The following is a 16721-nucleotide window of genomic DNA, read 5'->3' as shown; positions in this document are numbered from 1 at the left end:
CATCGTTACCGTCCGGGAACGGTGGCCCTCCGAGAAATCCGTCGCTACCAGAAGTCGACCGAGCTGCTCTCCGCAAGCTGCCCTCCAGCGCTTGGTGCGTGAGATCGCCCAGGACTTCAAGACTGATCTCCGCTTCCAGAGCTCAGCCGTGATGGCGCTGCAGGAAGCCAGCGAGGCTACGTACTGGTTGGTCTGTTCGAAGACACGAATCTGTGCGCCATCCACGCCAAGCGCGCGTCACCATCATGCCCAAGGAATCCAGCTGGCCCGTCGCATCCGCGGAGAGCGTGCCTAAATCGTCCATGCATCCGGAAGCAGTCCCTGTCTCAACGGGACATTTCCTTCTCAAAACGGTCCTTTTCAAGACCACCAATACTATTGAACATACCAAGAATTATCTTTCGATTGCTATTATGAAATGGTACATGTGAAGGCAAATAACGCGTATGTCGTTTGTTTTTACGAGATAATCATGAGAACGGGGAATATTCGTTTCAAACAATCATCGTTATGGGAGGTAATTTAACTTTTTCTTGACAAAGTTTCGCTTTTTATAAGGCTGCTGAGGATTTTGATGATGTTACCAATACTTCATTGCCATCTATATTACCATCACTATATACCAACATCGCAGCTTACAACAAACCATGAACGAATAGTATGACTATATATTTTACAACAAATGTTCGACACAAACAGCTAAACTGTTACTCATGGGCACGAAAATGCCAACAAAATATACGAAAACGATCCTTCAATACTTATAAAGCAACATTAAAATCGAACAAATCTATTACAACATTTAACTCACGACACATAAGCTGCAAGTGGTTGCTTTGTCGATAAATTATCCTCGTACGCGCGAGGAAAATTTAAATAAAAAAATGATTTTCATACAAGAAACGAAACGATCTATGCATAAATCACGATACACGAATTCATTTACATTTCACTTCGGAAAACGCTTCCAACCATTGCGGATGAAATGAAGGATAATCTTTGTTTGAATGTGGTTTTTGTGGTCCTGAAAAGGACCGATTTAAGAGACGTTCATGTAAAGAAGCAATCATTTCAGTGGCTTACTTCGAGCTGGTGTACTTTGTGACAGCCTTTGTTCCTTCGGAGACGGCGTGCTTGGCAAGCTCACCAGGCAGCAGCAGACGAACAGCGGTTTGGATTTCGCGGGACGTGATCGTCGAACGCTTGTTGTAATGCGCCAAGCGGGATGCCTCGGCAGCAATGCGTTCGAAGATATCGTTAACGAAACTGTTCATGATGCTCATGGCCTTCGAAGAGATGCCAGTATCCGGGTGGACTTGCTTCAACACTTTGTAGATGTAAATAGCGTAGCTTTCCTTGCGGGGTCTTGCGCTTCTTTTTCTTGTCGGACTTGGAAATATTTTTCTGGGCTTTGCCAGACTTCTTCGCAGCTTTTCCACTGGTTTTGGGTGCCATTTCGACCGAAAAATTCACTCAACACTGGGACACGATGTGTTCGATTCAAGGGGTGATTGCGTTCTAGAAAAAATCCGAGCTCTCCGATCGCTTATAACGGGCCGTGAGAGAGGATACGTATCGTGCAGCTCGAAAAATTCCAAACGAGTATCGCGCAGCACGAATAAGCTGCTATATAAGCATCGGTCCATCCTATAAAAAGACCCTTATCAAAGAGAACATCGTGTTGTTCGTGATCCCTTACAAACGTTCCCCAATAAAATCTAACCATGTCTGGCCGTGGAAAGGGAGGAAAGGTAAAGGGAAAGGCAAAGTCCCGTTCCAATCGTGCCGGTCTTCAGTTCCCCGTTGGCCGTATTCATCGTCTCCTGCGCAAGGGTAACTATGCCGAGCGCGTCGGTGCCGGAGCGCCCGTGTATCTGGCAGCCGTCATGGAATACTTGGCCGCTGAAGTGCTTGAGTTGGCCGGAAACGCTGCCCGTGACAACAAGAAGACGCGCATCATCCCGCGTCATCTGCAGCTGGCCATCCGCAACGACGAGGAGTTGAACAAGCTGCTGTCCGGAGTAACCATCGCTCAGGGTGGTGTGCTGCCCAACATTCAGGCCGTGCTGCTGCCCAAGAAGACCGAAAAGAAGGCTTAAACTGTGTGACAAAGCTTCTTTCATCTCAAACCCAAAACCGTCCTTTTCAGGGCGACAAATAACTTTGCCAAAGACATTTTATTTGATTCATGCTGATATGGGACAACCAGAAGTAAGAACATTTTCTAATATAGAACCGTGATTGAAAGTGTGTACAAAATGTAAATGAAAAAATGTGCCTCCTTTGGGCACAAAAAGCATCATTTACTGTTTTCAATTCTCTAACCCTGCGAATTCTGAAAAATGCAGCATATCATAAGCGATGTGTAAAAATTTCCAGGTAGCTTGGTAGTGAGGGTTGGTTTTACCATAGCAAATGCAAGCAGTGATACCTGTGTGTTGACCTTTTTTTCTGGAAACGCTAAAGGACACGTTTACCTGATTTATCGTTAACTACGGTCAAATGTTAAAAGTGTTGGTTGTCGAAAAATGTTGTGTGTTCAGGTAAGGTTAGGTTCTCACAAAAGTTTGACTTGGCCAATTGATTGGGAAACGTTGAAAATGGCTTTAAAAAAGGTGGACCAAAAATTAGGAACATTCATATAAATAAACACACTCAATAATGTTTCCCTTCACCCTTCATTTAAATAACCATATAAATATATGTAGCATTTTATAATATTTTTTTAAACAATATTTTCATTAGCAATGTAGGAATGCCAATAAAAAACAATAAATTGAAATGCCCCTAACGCATGTGCAACTCCACATTCAATAACGCCATCTAGTGGTGATCAAAGTCCCTGCAACCAATAGTAACGCCATCTAAATAATTGGTAAAAGTAAGGCTCAGCCATTTACGTTACAAAGGAGAAGCGTTACTTGCCTTTTAAAATTCCCAAGCATCATTTTATAGAGGTTGCGTCAGCTTCGCGATCGACCACTGTACATTACTCAAATGAATTTTTAAACAATTTGATGAAAATATAAGCTTTTTGCTCTAGGGTAAATCGATTGAAATGTGATATAATTTTAAAATTATTATTATTATTATTATTATTATTATTATTATTTATTTAATCTTCAACGGGCCGTATGGCCTAATTAAGATGTAACAGTTCAATTGAGAAAAAAAATACATAGCAAAAATAAGATTTACATCGCAATTCACTGCGGCCACGGCAAAAGCCGGAGACGTTCCTTGAAGCACTGAGTTGAGATGTCGAAGTCGAAGCAATCCGAGACAGTGTTGAAGACAGCCGACATGCGGAACATAGGGTCAGACCGACCAGCACTGGAGCGGGGTTGAGCGAGCCGTAGAGTTTCTCTAGACCTAAGTGTTCGGGATGGTGCATAGATATCGACTCGATGCAACAAAGGCGATGAGTCGATAGAGCCATTTAGCAATCCAGCGATGAAAGAGCACTGTGCATTGCGTCTTCTAACCGAAAGAGGTTCAAGGCCTAGAAGACGGCACCGCGCAGCATACGGAGGAAGATTATTGCGATCCTGCCAGGGAAGTAGGCGTAGGGCATATCTCGTGAGCTTACGTTGAATCACCTCGAGTCGAGCAATTGAAGAAGCGGTAGTTGGGCTCCAGACTACGCACGAATATTCCAGAACCGAACGAACGATGCAGTTGTACACAGCTTTGATGCACATGGGGTTGCGGAATTCATTAGTTGTCCGGATAACCACGCCAAGTAATTGATTTCCTCTGGCTACAACGTCATCGATATGCTGTTTAAAGTTCAAACTAGAGTCAAGCAGAACGCCCAGGTCTTTGGCATGATTCTGTCGATTAACTGCAGTGCCGTCCATGAAGTAGGTCCCAGTCACTGGGCTCCTGCATCGACTAAAAGACACACAGTAACATTACTCGATGCAGATAGTCAGTCCATTACGCTTGCACCACGAACAGAAAATTTCGATGCAGTCTTGCAGGAATGTACAATCACCTGTGTTGTGAATAGGCGCAAAAATGTTTGCGTCGTCAGCAAACAGACTGATACTGTCGGGAGGTAAAGCCAGGGTAACATCGTTGATAAACAATATGAAGAGAAGCGGGCCAATATTGCTTCCTTGTGGCATTAGAAGTAAATTAGAAGTAAAACACAGATTTATTATTTGCATTAAACACTATGATTTAAGCAAAATAGTCTTACAGTTTAAAGTTATTAAAACCCTCAAAGCCTTTAATTGGAGTAACATTGCCAAAGTATAAAATATAAAATATTGAAAGTATATGGAAATAAATTAAACCTGTGAAATAAATTAACTGCTCATAAAGTTTACGTTTATGGCCATTTTGAAAGATAATTATTTTGGGTGCGTGGGGCTTTTAAGGGCTCTTAACGAGGTTGATAAATACTTTTATAATGTTCAATATTCTAGTTTTACCAAAAGGTTGGCAAATGAATAAATAAGTTTCATATGCTAAAATCCATATCTATGTTTTTAATTGTTCTAAAAGCATTTCTTTAAGTTGTTAGAACTCTAATTGATGTGAACAATAATAAGATAATATTTATGTTAAAAAAATTTTATACACATAAATTATCAATGTATTCATTTTTAATAAAAATCCTGAACTACTTTTTATTTGTGTTCTATATTGTTATTCTCTCATTATTGCATACAAATAATCAATATTAAGACATGATTAATAATCTACCAATTTGCTTATCTACGATGGTAAAACCAGGCGTTAAAAAATGCTGCTTGGGTTTGCGCTAAACAGGCGTTACGTGTAACGCTGGCGTAACGTAGAGGGCGGGTGTTCATGAGATCCCAGGGTGTTTGTCCTGGATAATAACTGGGAAACATTTGTATGATAACGACAGCTGGGGAACAATCACCAATTGTAAAAATTGTATCCCAAGAAAATGTATGACATTCAGTTAACATTCTGGATTTTGGAGGTTGAGTTAATTTCTACATCTTCATATCATCCTGCTAGCAAATCTTGCATAAAGTATTTGGCGGGTAGCTCTTGCTTAACACTTGTTAACGATCTCTGGAGAATATGGTACATTTGCAAAATTTTGCTCTTATAAACAACTCAAGTGGTGAGATTTATCTTTTCTAAGACGCAATAATTCATAATGCTTCGTAAACTTAAAATATAATTTAGAATTTTTATTTATTTATATAAACTTTGCACCGAAATAGCGTTGAATTGCAACTACTTTAATCATTTTTGGCAATTAATATTGTTTTACTTATGCAATTTCAATTGGCAAAACTATTGTATTAATCACAAACCAATCGCAAACCTAGTACATTTGATTAAAAAATCAAGATTCTCAATTATTTTACTCGAAACAATTTTAAATATCATTAATCTGCATGGAAATTTTGATTCGTTTCCTGGACAGTTTCGAGCTCATGTTTCATATTGCAAACGATTTGATACATATTCCGAACAGGCTTAAGATTCCTTCAAAAATCTTCAAATTAACACACAATACACATTTTTAGTTTTTTAAAAGTCTGGTGATGTAAACTGTTTTAAGGTTTTCAGTTGAGGCAATGTTTTGTGTGTGCGCGGAAAAGGTTTTATTGTAATCAAAAATTAAGAAAAGAAATAGAATATATAGAAACGAAAAAAAAATGTACTTTTTGAAAAGAAGCTTATTGTTATTATTATTTTTATCTACTCCGAAAGTTTTCAAGCTAACATAAGCTTATATAACATTCTCGTTTCTATAATAAATGCTATAGAACAGTGCTAACAAAAACGCATCGAAAGACATAATTAGTTTAACTGTCAATTAACCAAATAAATAAACAACATAACATAAACTGTGGATGCGTCTCACTAAGCTATCTAAAAAAGACCGTAAATTGTTATAAAAGATCGTTATATCCAACATTAGTCGATCTTAATTATATGTTGAATAAAGTTCTGGTCCTTAACAATCTTATTGGGCCCTGAAAGTTCTATTTATTAAAAAATGACGGGCCTTCGAAAGATCCGCTAACAAGTTTGTGTATAAATAAGCACTTCTTGCTTCTATGTTGCAGAGGTTCTAGTCCAAATAACAGGCACCTTGTACGGTAAGAGGGACAAACAGAATTACGAGACGTCGGGAGATGATAAAACCTTGAACGAGTAAGCTTGCGTTGAACCGATTCTAGCCTATATTTTAAATGTTGCTATGTCGGTGTCCAAATAATACTAGCAAATTCTTAGGTAGGACGGACAATTGCACAATACACAGCATTTTTACTGAATGGATCTTTGAAGTCTTTCTCAACACGCAAAATGAATCCTAACAAACGGAAAGCTTTTTAAAGTATTGCTTTATAGTGGTTCTATAACGTTAGTCTGCTATCTACATGAGCGCCTAAATCATGAATCACATTTTTACGCGGCTTTGATCTATCATCAATTTTATATTCGCAAATAATGGGAAATCTTTTCCTAGTGTAGGATGTAACAGAACATATTGATATGTTGAGACGCATACAATTGGAATTACACAACGCGTTAAATCAAGTTAAACAGATTTGAAGAGTTAAAGAATTGGTTTGATCTGATACCGGTAGGAACATTTTCATATCACCTGCATAAAACAATTTTTCGCAATCCGGCATAACGTGAATAACATCATTTATGAAAATGTTAAAAAGAAAAGGGCCGAGAATGCTGCATTGTGGAACCCCGGACGGGTTGGTGAATGGTGCAGATAGAGAGGAGGAAATATTCACTGTAATATGCTCATCACTTAAATAACAAGAGAGCAAATGAACTAGCGCCCTATTTACTCCGTAGCTTGATAGTTTTGAAATTAGCATTGAGTGATTTACGGATTCAAAGGCAGCATTGACGCTGTTAGCTGTTGCTGTATAATAAATTCACAAACCTCATGTGAACAGTGTTGTTTTTTCACCCGTTTTCTTCTTTTGATGAGTTATCGCAAGTATCAATGAACGATGCGCATGTGTTGGTCAGATTTGAGCTGATGCAAAAAACGGTATGCTCCACGCGGCGATTATTGCTTCAAGAGGATGCGAGATTTGCCCTGAAAAAGAAAATATTTTTATTAGAAAATATAAAATAAATCAATATATAAAAAAATAAATAAAAATTATTTCTTTAAACAAACGCTTCAATCGTCGCTTTTATGTAAGCTTCAAACGCATAGGTATAAGTTAAAAAAACAGATTTACAAAACACCATTGAATGTAAATGCACTGAATATGCAGCAGTGTGAGTGCTTGTTATGCGAGTAATATATCATAGAACTTTTTTCTCAAATAATAATTGTTGAATGTTGCGAAAGACACAGCTCTTGAGTAATGTATTGTGGTCCTGAAAAGGACCGTTTGATTTGAGACTCCATTTGGAGGTTTGTGAGAGCACGTTGAATTTAACCTCCGAAACCGTACAGAGTACGGCCCTGACGCTTCAGAGCATACACCACATCCATAGCAGTGACGGTCTTGCGCTTGGCGTGTTCAGTGTAAGTGACCGCATCACGGATCACATTCTCCAGAAACACTTTCAGGACGCCACGGGTTTCCTCGTAGATGAGGCCGGAAATACGTTTCACTCCTCCGCGCCGAGCCAAACGGCGGATGGCGGGCTTGGTAATGCCCTGGATGTTATCCCGCAGCACTTTTCGGTGACGCTTGGCTCCTCCTTTACCCAGACCTTTTCCTCCCTTTCCTCTTCCAGTCATGATGAGCACAGGATTGTACGTGCACGATGTTCACACTTTAAATTGACGATCACGAATGAGCGTTTTCGAGCTCAACGTCCCTATTTATACTTTTTCATCCACGCATTCCCTCTTGCTCTTAAGATGAGAGAAAATAGGGGTTGACAAGCGCATAAATAGAGCTGTTGTTCGAGCAGTTTCCTCATTCAACGTTCAACTTTTGTTAAAGAAACAAGTTTGCTCCGTGCTCAACGAAACCTACGCTCCCGCAGTGAAATGGCTCGTACCAAGCAAACCGCTCGTAAATCGACTGGAGGTAAGGCTCCTCGCAAGCAGCTGGCCACCAAGGCTGCTCGTAAAAGTGCCCCGGCCACCGGAGGAGTGAAGAAGCCGCATCGTTACCGTCCGGGAACGGTGGCCCTCCGAGAAATCCGTCGCTACCAGAAGTCGACCGAGCTGCTCATCCGCAAGCTGCCCTTCCAGCGCTTGGTGCGTGAGATCGCCCAGGACTTCAAGACTGATCTCCGCTTCCAGAGCTCAGCCGTGATGGCGCTGCAGGAAGCCAGCGAGGCGTACCTGGTTGGTCTGTTCGAAGACACGAATCTGTGCGCCATCCACGCCAAGCGCGTCACCATCATGCCCAAGGACATCCAGCTGGCCCGTCGCATCCGCGGAGAGCGTGCCTAAATCGTCCATGCATCCGGAAGCAGTCCCTGTCTCAACGGGACATTTCCTTCTCAAAACGGTCCTTTTCAGGACCACCAATACTATTGAACATACCAAGAATTATCTTTCGATTGCTATTATGAAATGGTACATGTGAAGGCAAACTAACGCGTATGTCGTTTTGTTTTTACGAGATAATCATGAGAACGGGGAATATTCGTTTCAAACAATCATCGTTATGGGAGGTAATTTAACTTTTTCTTGACAAAGTTTCGCTTTTTATAAGGCTGCTGAGGATTTTGATGATGTTTACCAATACTTCATTGCCATCTATATTACCTATCACTATATTACCAACATCGCAGCTTACAACAAACCATGAACGAATAGTATGACTATATATTTTACAACAAATGTTCGACACAAACAGCTAAACTGTTACTCATGGGCACGAAAATGCAAACATATACGAAAACGATCCTTCAATACTTATAAAGCAACATTAAAATCGAACAAATCTATTACAACATTTAACTCACGACACATAAGCTGCAAGTGGTTGCTTTGTCGATAAATTATCCTCGTACGCGCGAGGAAAATTTAAATAAAAAAATGATTTTCATACAACGAACGAAACGATTTCTATGCATAAATCACGATACACGAAACTTCATTTACAATTTCACTTCGGAAAACGCTTCCAACCATTGCGGATGAAATGAAGGATAATTCTTTGTTTGAATGTGGTTTGTGGTCCTGAAAAGGACCGATTTAAGAGACGTTCATGTAAAGAAGCCAATCATTTCAGTGGCTTACTTCGAGCTGGTGTACTTTGTGACAGCCTTTGTTCCTTCGGAGACGGCGTGCTTGGCAAGCTCACCAGGCAGCAGCAGACGAACAGCGGTTTGGATTTCGCGGGACGTGATCGTCGAACGCTTGTTGTAATGCGCCAAGCGGGATGCCTCGGCAGCAATGCGTTCGAAGATATCGTTAACGAAACTGTTCATGATGCTCATGGCCTTCGAAGAGATGCCAGTATCCGGGTGGACTTGCTTCAACACTTTGTAGATGTAAATAGCGTAGCTTTCCTTGCGGGTCTTGCGCTTCTTTTTCTTGTCGGACTTGGAAATATTTTTCTGGGCTTTGCCAGACTTCTTCGCAGCTTTTCCACTGGTTTTGGGTGCCATTTCGACCGAAAAATTCACTCAACACTGGGACACGATGTGTTCGATTCAAGGGGTGATTGCGTTCTAGAAAAAATCCGAGCTCTCCGATCGCTTATAACGGGCCGTGAGAGAGGATACGTATCGTGCAGCTCGAAAAATTCCAAACGAGTATCGCGCAGCACGAATAAGCTGCTATATAAGCATCGGTCGGGTCGAGATTGCTCCATTATAAAAAGACCCTTATCAAAGAGAACATCGTGTTGTTCGTGATCCCTTACAAACGTTCCCCAATAAAATCTAACCATGTCTGGCCGTGGAAAGGGAGGAAAGGTAAAGGGAAAGGCAAAGTCCCGTTCCAATCGTGCCGGTCTTCAGTTCCCCGTTGGCCGTATTCATCGTCTCCTGCGCAAGGGTAACTATGCCGAGCGCGTCGGTGCCGGAGCGCCCGTGTATCTGGCAGCCGTCATGGAATACTTGGCCGCTGAAGTGCTTGAGTTGGCCGGAAACGCTGCCCGTGACAACAAGAAGACGCGCATCATCCCGCGTCATCTGCAGCTGGCCATCCGCAACGACGAGGAGTTGAACAAGCTGCTGTCCGGAGTAACCATCGCTCAGGGTGGTGTGCTGCCCAACATTCAGGCCGTGCTGCTGCCCAAGAAGACCGAAAAGAAGGCTTAAACTGTGTGACAAAGCTTCTTTCATCTCAAACCCAAAACCGTCCTTTTCAGGGCGACAAATAACTTTGCCAAAGACATTTTATTTGATTCATGCTGATATGGGACAACCAGAAGTAAGAACATTTTCTAATATAGAACCGTGATTGAAAGTGTGTACAAAATGTAAATGAAAAAATGTGCCTCCTTTGGGCACAAAAAGCATCATTTACTGTTTTCAATTCTCTAACCCTGCGAATTCTGAAAAATGCAGCATATCATAAGCGATGTGTAAAAATTTCCAGGTAGCTTGGTAGTGAGGGTTGGTTTTACCATAGCAAATGCAAGCAGTGATACCTGTGTGTTGACCTTTTTTTCTGGAAACGCTAAAGGACACGTTTACCTGATTTATCGTTAACTACGGTCAAATGTTAAAAGTGTTGGTTGTCGAAAAATGTTGTGTGTTCAGGTAAGGTTAGGTTCTCACAAAAGTTTGACTTGGCCAATTGATTGGGAAACGTTGAAAATGGCTTTAAAAAAGGTGGACCAAAAATTAGGAACATTCATATAAATAAACACACTCAATAATGTTTCCCTTCACCCTTCATTTAAATAACCATATAAATATATGTAGCATTTTATAATATTTTTTTAAACAATATTTCATTAGCAATGTAGGAATGCCAATAAAAAACAATAAATTGAAATGCCCCTAACGCATGTGCAACTCCACATTCAATAACGCCATCTAGTGGTGATCAAAGTCCCTGCAACCAATAGTAACGCCATCTAAATAATTGGTAAAAGTAAGGCTCAGCCATTTACGTTACAAAGGAGAAGCGTTACTTGCCTTTTAAAATTCCCAAGCATCATTTTATAGAGGTTGCGTCAGCTTCGCGATCGACCACTGTACATTACTCAAATGAATTTTTAAACAATTTGATGAAAATATAAGCTTTTTGCTCTAGGGTAAATCGATTGAAATGTGATATAATTTTAAAATTATTATTATTATTAATATTATTATTATTATTATTATTTATTTAATCTTCAACGGGCCGTATGGCCTAATTAAGATGTAACAGTTCAATTGAGAAAAAAAATACATAGCAAAAATAAGATTTACATCGCAATTCACTGCGGCCACGGCAAAAGCCGGAGACGTTCCTTGAAGCACTGAGTTGAGATGTCGAAGTCGAAGCAATCCGAGACAGTGTTGAAGACAGCCGACATGCGGAACATAGGGTCAGACCGACCAGCACTGGAGCGGGGTTGAGCGAGCCGTAGAGTTTCTCTAGACCTAAGTGTTCGGGATGGTGCATAGATATCGACTCGATGCAACAAAGGCGATGAGTCGATAGAGCCATTTAGCAATCCAGCGATGAAAGAGCACTGTGCATTGCGTCTTCTAACCGAAAGAGGTTCAAGGCCTAGAAGACGGCACCGCGCAGCATACGGAGGAAGATTATTGCGATCCTGCCAGGGAAGTAGGCGTAGGGCATATCTCGTGAGCTTACGTTGAATCACCTCGAGTCGAGCAATTGAAGAAGCGGTAGTTGGGCTCCAGACTACGCACGAATATTCCAGAACCGAACGAACGATGCAGTTGTACACAGCTTTGATGCACATGGGGTTGCGGAATTCATTAGTTGTCCGGATAACCACGCCAAGTAATTGATTTCCTCTGGCTACAACGTCATCGATATGCTGTTTAAAGTTCAAACTAGAGTCAAGCAGAACGCCCAGGTCTTTGGCATGATTCTGTCGATTAACTGCAGTGCCGTCCATGAAGTAGGTCCCAGTCACTGGGCTCCTGCATCGACTAAAAGACACACAGTAACATTACTCGATGCAGATAGTCAGTCCATTACGCTTGCACCACGAACAGAAAATTTCGATGCAGTCTTGCAGGAATGTACAATCACCTGTGTTGTGAATAGGCGCAAAAATGTTTGCGTCGTCAGCAAACAGACTGATACTGTCGGGAGGTAAAGCCAGGGTAACATCGTTGATAAACAATATGAAGAGAAGCGGGCCAATATTGCTTCCTTGTGGCATTAGAAGTAAATTAGAAGTAAAACACAGATTTATTATTTGCATTAAACACTATGATTTAAGCAAAATAGTCTTACAGTTTAAAGTTATTAAAACCCTCAAAGCCTTTAATTGGAGTAACATTGCCAAAGTATAAAATATAAAATATTGAAAGTATATGGAAATAAATTAAACCTGTGAAATAAATTAACTGCTCATAAAGTTTACGTTTATGGCCATTTTGAAAGATAATTATTTTGGGTGCGTGGGGCTTTTAAGGGCTCTTAACGAGGTTGATAAATACTTTTATAATGTTCAATATTCTAGTTTTACCAAAAGGTTGGCAAATGAATAAATAAGTTTCATATGCTAAAATCCATATCTATGTTTTTAATTGTTCTAAAAGCATTTCTTTAAGTTGTTAGAACTCTAATTGATGTGAACAATAATAAGATAATATTTATGTTAAAAAATTTTATACACATAAATTATCAATGTATTCATTTTTAATAAAAATCCTGAACTACTTTTTATTTGTGTTCTATATTGTTATTCTCTCATTATTGCATACAAATAATAAATATTAAGACATGATTAATAATCTACCAATTTGCTTATCTACGATGGTAAAACCAGGCGTTAAAAAATGCTGCTTGGGTTTGCGCTAAACAGGCGTTACGTGTAACGCTGGCGTAACGTAGAGGGCGGGTGTTCATGAGATCCCAGGGTGTTTGTCCTGGATAATAACTGGGAAACATTTGTATGATAACGACAGCTGGGGAACAATCACCAATTGTAAAAATTGTATCCCAAGAAAATGTATGACATTCAGTTAACATTCTGGATTTTGGAGGTTGAGTTAATTTCTACATCTTCATATCATCCTGCTAGCAAATCTTGCATAAAGTATTTGGCGGGTAGCTCTTGCTTAACACTTGTTAACGATCTCTGGAGAATATGGTACATTTGCAAAATTTTGCTCTTATAAACAACTCAAGTGGTGAGATTTATCTTTTCTAAGACGCAATAATTCATAATGCTTCGTAAACTTAAAATATAATTTAGAATTTTTATTTATTTATATAAACTTTGCACCGAAATAGCGTTGAATTGCAACTACTTTAATCATTTTTGGCAATTAATATTGTTTTACTTATGCAATTTCAATTGGCAAAACTATTGTATTAATCACAAACCAATCGCAAACCTAGTACATTTGATTAAAAAATCAAGATTCTCAATTATTTTACTCGAAACAATTTTAAATATCATTAATCTGCATGGAAATTTTGATTCGTTTCCTGGACAGTTTCGAGCTCATGTTTCATATTGCAAACGATTTGATACATATTCCGAACAGGCTTAAGATTCCTTCAAAAATCTTCAAATTAACACACAATACACATTTTAGTTTTTTAAAAGTCTGGTGATGTAAACTGTTTTAAGGTTTTCAGTTGAGGCAATGTTTTGTGTGTGCGCGGAAAAGGTTTATTGTAATCAAAAATTAAGAAAAGAAATAGAATATATAGAAACGAAAAAAAAATGTACTTTTTGAAAAGAAGCTTATTGTTATTATTATTTTTATCTACTCCGAAAGTTTTCAAGCTAACATAAGCTTATATAACATTCTCGTTTCTATAATAAATGCTATAGAACAGTGCTAACAAAAACGCATCGAAAGACATAATTAGTTTAACTGTCAATTAACCAAATAAATAAACAACATAACATAAACTGTGGATGCGTCTCACTAAGCTATCTAAAAAAGACCGTAAATTGTTATAAAAGATCGTTATATCCAACATTAGTCGATCTTAATTATATGTTGAATAAAGTTCTGGTCCTTAACAATCTTATTGGGCCCTGAAAGTTCTATTTATTAAAAAATGACGGGCCTTCGAAAGATCCGCTAACAAGTTTGTGTATAAATAAGCACTTCTTGCTTCTATGTTGCAGAGGTTCTAGTCCAAATAACAGGCACCTTGTACGGTAAGAGGGACAAACAGAATTACGAGACGTCGGGAGATGATAAAACCTTGAACGAGTAAGCTTGCGTTGAACCGATTCTAGCCTATATTTTAAATGTTGCTATGTCGGTGTCCAAATAATACTAGCAAATTCTTAGGTAGGACGGACAATTGCACAATACACAGCATTTTACTGAATGGATCTTTGAAGTCTTTCTCAACACGCAAAATGAATCCTAACAAACGGAAAGCTTTTTAAAGTATTGCTTTATAGTGGTTCTATAACGTTAGTCTGCTATCTACATGAGCGCCTAAATCATGAATCACATTTTACGCGGCTTTGATCTATCATCAATTTTATATTCGCAAATAATGGGAAATCTTTTCCTAGTGTAGGATGTAACAGAACATATTGATATGTTGAGACGCATACAATTGGAATTACACAACGCGTTAAATCAAGTTAAACAGATTTGAAGAGTTAAAGAATTGGTTTGATCTGATACCGGTAGGAACATTTTCATATCACCTGCATAAAACAATTTTTCGCAATCCGGCATAACGTGAATAACATCATTTATGAAAATGTTAAAAAGAAAAGGGCCGAGAATGCTGCATTGTGGAACCCGGACGGGTTGGTGAATGGTGCAGATAGAGAGGAGGAAATATTCACTGTAATATGCTCATCACTTAAATAACAAGAGAGCAAATGAACTAGCGCCCTATTTACTCCGTAGCTTGATAGTTTTGAAATTAGCATTGAGTGATTTACGGATTCAAAGGCAGCATTGACGCTGTTAGCTGTTGCTGTATAATAAATTCACAAACCTCATGTGAACAGTGTTGTTTTTTTCACCCGTTTTTCTTCTTTTGATGAGTTATCGCAAGTATCAATGAACGATGCGCATGTGTTGGTCAGATTTGAGCTGATGCAAAAAACGGTATGCTCCACGCGGCGATTATTGCTTCAAGAGGATGCGAGATTTGCCCTGAAAAAGAAATATTTTTATTAGAAAATATAAAATAAATCAATATATAAAAAAATAAATAAAAATTATTTCTTTAAACAAACGCTTCAATCGTCGCTTTTATGTAAGCTTCAAACGCATAGGTATAAGTTAAAAAAACAGATTTACAAAACACCATTGAATGTAAATGCACTGAATATGCAGCAGTGTGAGTGCTTGTTATGCGAGTAATATATCATAGAACTTTTTTCTCAAATAATAATTGTTGAATGTTGCGAAAGACACAGCTCTTGAGTAATGTATTGTGGTCCTGAAAAGGACCGTTTGATTTGAGACTCCATTTGGAGGTTTGTGAGAGCACGTTGAATTTAACCTCCGAAACCGTACAGAGTACGGCCCTGACGCTTCAGAGCATACACCACATCCATAGCAGTGACGGTCTTGCGCTTGGCGTGTTCAGTGTAAGTGACCGCATCACGGATCACATTCTCCAGAAACACTTTCAGGACGCCACGGGTTTCCTCGTAGATGAGGCCGGAAATACGTTTCACTCCTCCGCGCCGAGCCAAACGGCGGATGGCGGGCTTGGTAATGCCCTGGATGTTATCCCGCAGCACTTTTCGGTGACGCTTGGCTCCTCCTTTACCCAGACCTTTTCCTCCCTTTCCTCTTCCAGTCATGATGAGCACAGGATTGTACGTGCACGATGTTCACACTTTAAATTGACGATCACGAATGAGCGTTTTCGAGCTCAACGTCCCTATTTATACTTTTTCATCCACGCATTCCCTCTTGCTCTTAAGATGAGAGAAAATAGGGGTTGACAAGCGCATAAATAGAGCTGTTGTTCGAGCAGTTTCCTCATTCAACGTTCAACTTTTGTTAAAGAAACAAGTTTGCTCCGTGCTCAACGAAACCTACGCTCCCGCAGTGAAATGGCTCGTACCAAGCAAACCGCTCGTAAATCGACTGGAGGTAAGGCTCCTCGCAAGCAGCTGGCCACCAAGGCTGCTCGTAAAAGTGCCCCGGCCACCGGAGGAGTGAAGAAGCCGCATCGTTACCGTCCGGGAACGGTGGCCCTCCGAGAAATCCGTCGCTACCAGAAGTCGACCGAGCTGCTCATCCGCAAGCTGCCCTTCCAGCGCTTGGTGCGTGAGATCGCCCAGGACTTCAAGACTGATCTCCGCTTCCAGAGCTCAGCCGTGATGGCGCTGCAGGAAGCCAGCGAGGCGTACCTGGTTGGTCTGTTCGAAGACACGAATCTGTGCGCCATCCACGCCAAGCGCGTCACCATCATGCCCAAAGACATCCAGCTGGCCCGTCGCATCCGCGGAGAGCGTGCCTAAATCGTCCATGCATCCGGAAGCAGTCCCTGTCTCAACGGGACATTTCCTTCTCAAAACGGTCCTTTTCAGGACCACCAATACTATTGAACATACCAAGAATTATCTTTCGATTGCTATTATGAAATGGTACATGTGAAGGCAAACTAACGCGTATGTCGTTTTGTTTTTACGAGATAATCATGAGAACGGGGAATATTCGTTTCAAACAATCATCGT

The 16721-nt window shown here is 40.1% G+C and overlaps 6 protein-coding genes and 1 pseudogene across 6 annotated transcripts; 3 read left to right on the top strand and 4 right to left on the bottom strand.

Annotated features, from left to right (window-relative positions):
• Nucleotides 1-1065: 1065 nt before the first annotated feature.
• LOC121603113 lies at nt 1066-1503 on the bottom strand (annotated as a pseudogene).
• Nucleotides 1504-1664: 161 nt separating this feature from the next.
• LOC121603116 (histone H2A) lies at nt 1665-2614 on the top strand. The gene has a single exon (XM_041931836.1). It carries the CDS (start codon nt 1725-1727, stop codon nt 2097-2099), a length of 375 nt encoding a protein of 124 aa, XP_041787770.1. The 5' UTR covers nt 1665-1724; the 3' UTR covers nt 2100-2614.
• Nucleotides 2615-7358: 4744 nt separating this feature from the next.
• LOC121603111 (histone H4) lies at nt 7359-7767 on the bottom strand. Its single transcript, XM_041931833.1, has one exon. The coding sequence runs from the start codon at nt 7724-7726 to the stop codon at nt 7415-7417; it is 312 nt and encodes a 103-aa protein (XP_041787767.1). The 5' UTR covers nt 7727-7767; the 3' UTR covers nt 7359-7414.
• A 161-nt stretch (nt 7768-7928) lies between these two features.
• On the top strand, nt 7929-16540 carry LOC121603114. Its single transcript, XM_041931835.1, has 5 exons — nt 7929-8389; nt 9859-10209; nt 15549-15747; nt 15836-15854; nt 16016-16540. The coding sequence occupies exons 1-5, from the start codon at nt 7982-7984 to the stop codon at nt 16503-16505; spliced, it is 1467 nt and encodes a 488-aa protein (XP_041787769.1). The 5' UTR covers nt 7929-7981; the 3' UTR covers nt 16506-16540.
• Nucleotides 9156-9606, bottom strand: LOC121603108 (histone H2B). Its single transcript, XM_041931830.1, has one exon. It carries the CDS (start codon nt 9556-9558, stop codon nt 9184-9186), a length of 375 nt encoding a protein of 124 aa, XP_041787764.1. The 5' UTR covers nt 9559-9606; the 3' UTR covers nt 9156-9183.
• Nucleotides 9781-10730, top strand: LOC121603110 (histone H2A). The gene has a single exon (XM_041931832.1). The coding sequence runs from the start codon at nt 9841-9843 to the stop codon at nt 10213-10215; it is 375 nt and encodes a 124-aa protein (XP_041787766.1). The 5' UTR covers nt 9781-9840; the 3' UTR covers nt 10216-10730.
• On the bottom strand, nt 15472-15880 carry LOC121603112 (histone H4). Its single transcript, XM_041931834.1, has one exon. The coding sequence runs from the start codon at nt 15837-15839 to the stop codon at nt 15528-15530; it is 312 nt and encodes a 103-aa protein (XP_041787768.1). The 5' UTR covers nt 15840-15880; the 3' UTR covers nt 15472-15527.
• Nucleotides 16541-16721: the final 181 nt, after the last annotated feature.

Source organism: Anopheles merus, unplaced genomic scaffold (assembly GCF_017562075.2).
Source record: "Anopheles merus strain MAF unplaced genomic scaffold, AmerM5.1 LNR4000861, whole genome shotgun sequence".
Classification (NCBI taxonomy): domain Eukaryota; kingdom Metazoa; phylum Arthropoda; class Insecta; order Diptera; family Culicidae; genus Anopheles; species Anopheles merus.
This window is presented reverse-complemented; position numbering and strand designations above follow the sequence as displayed.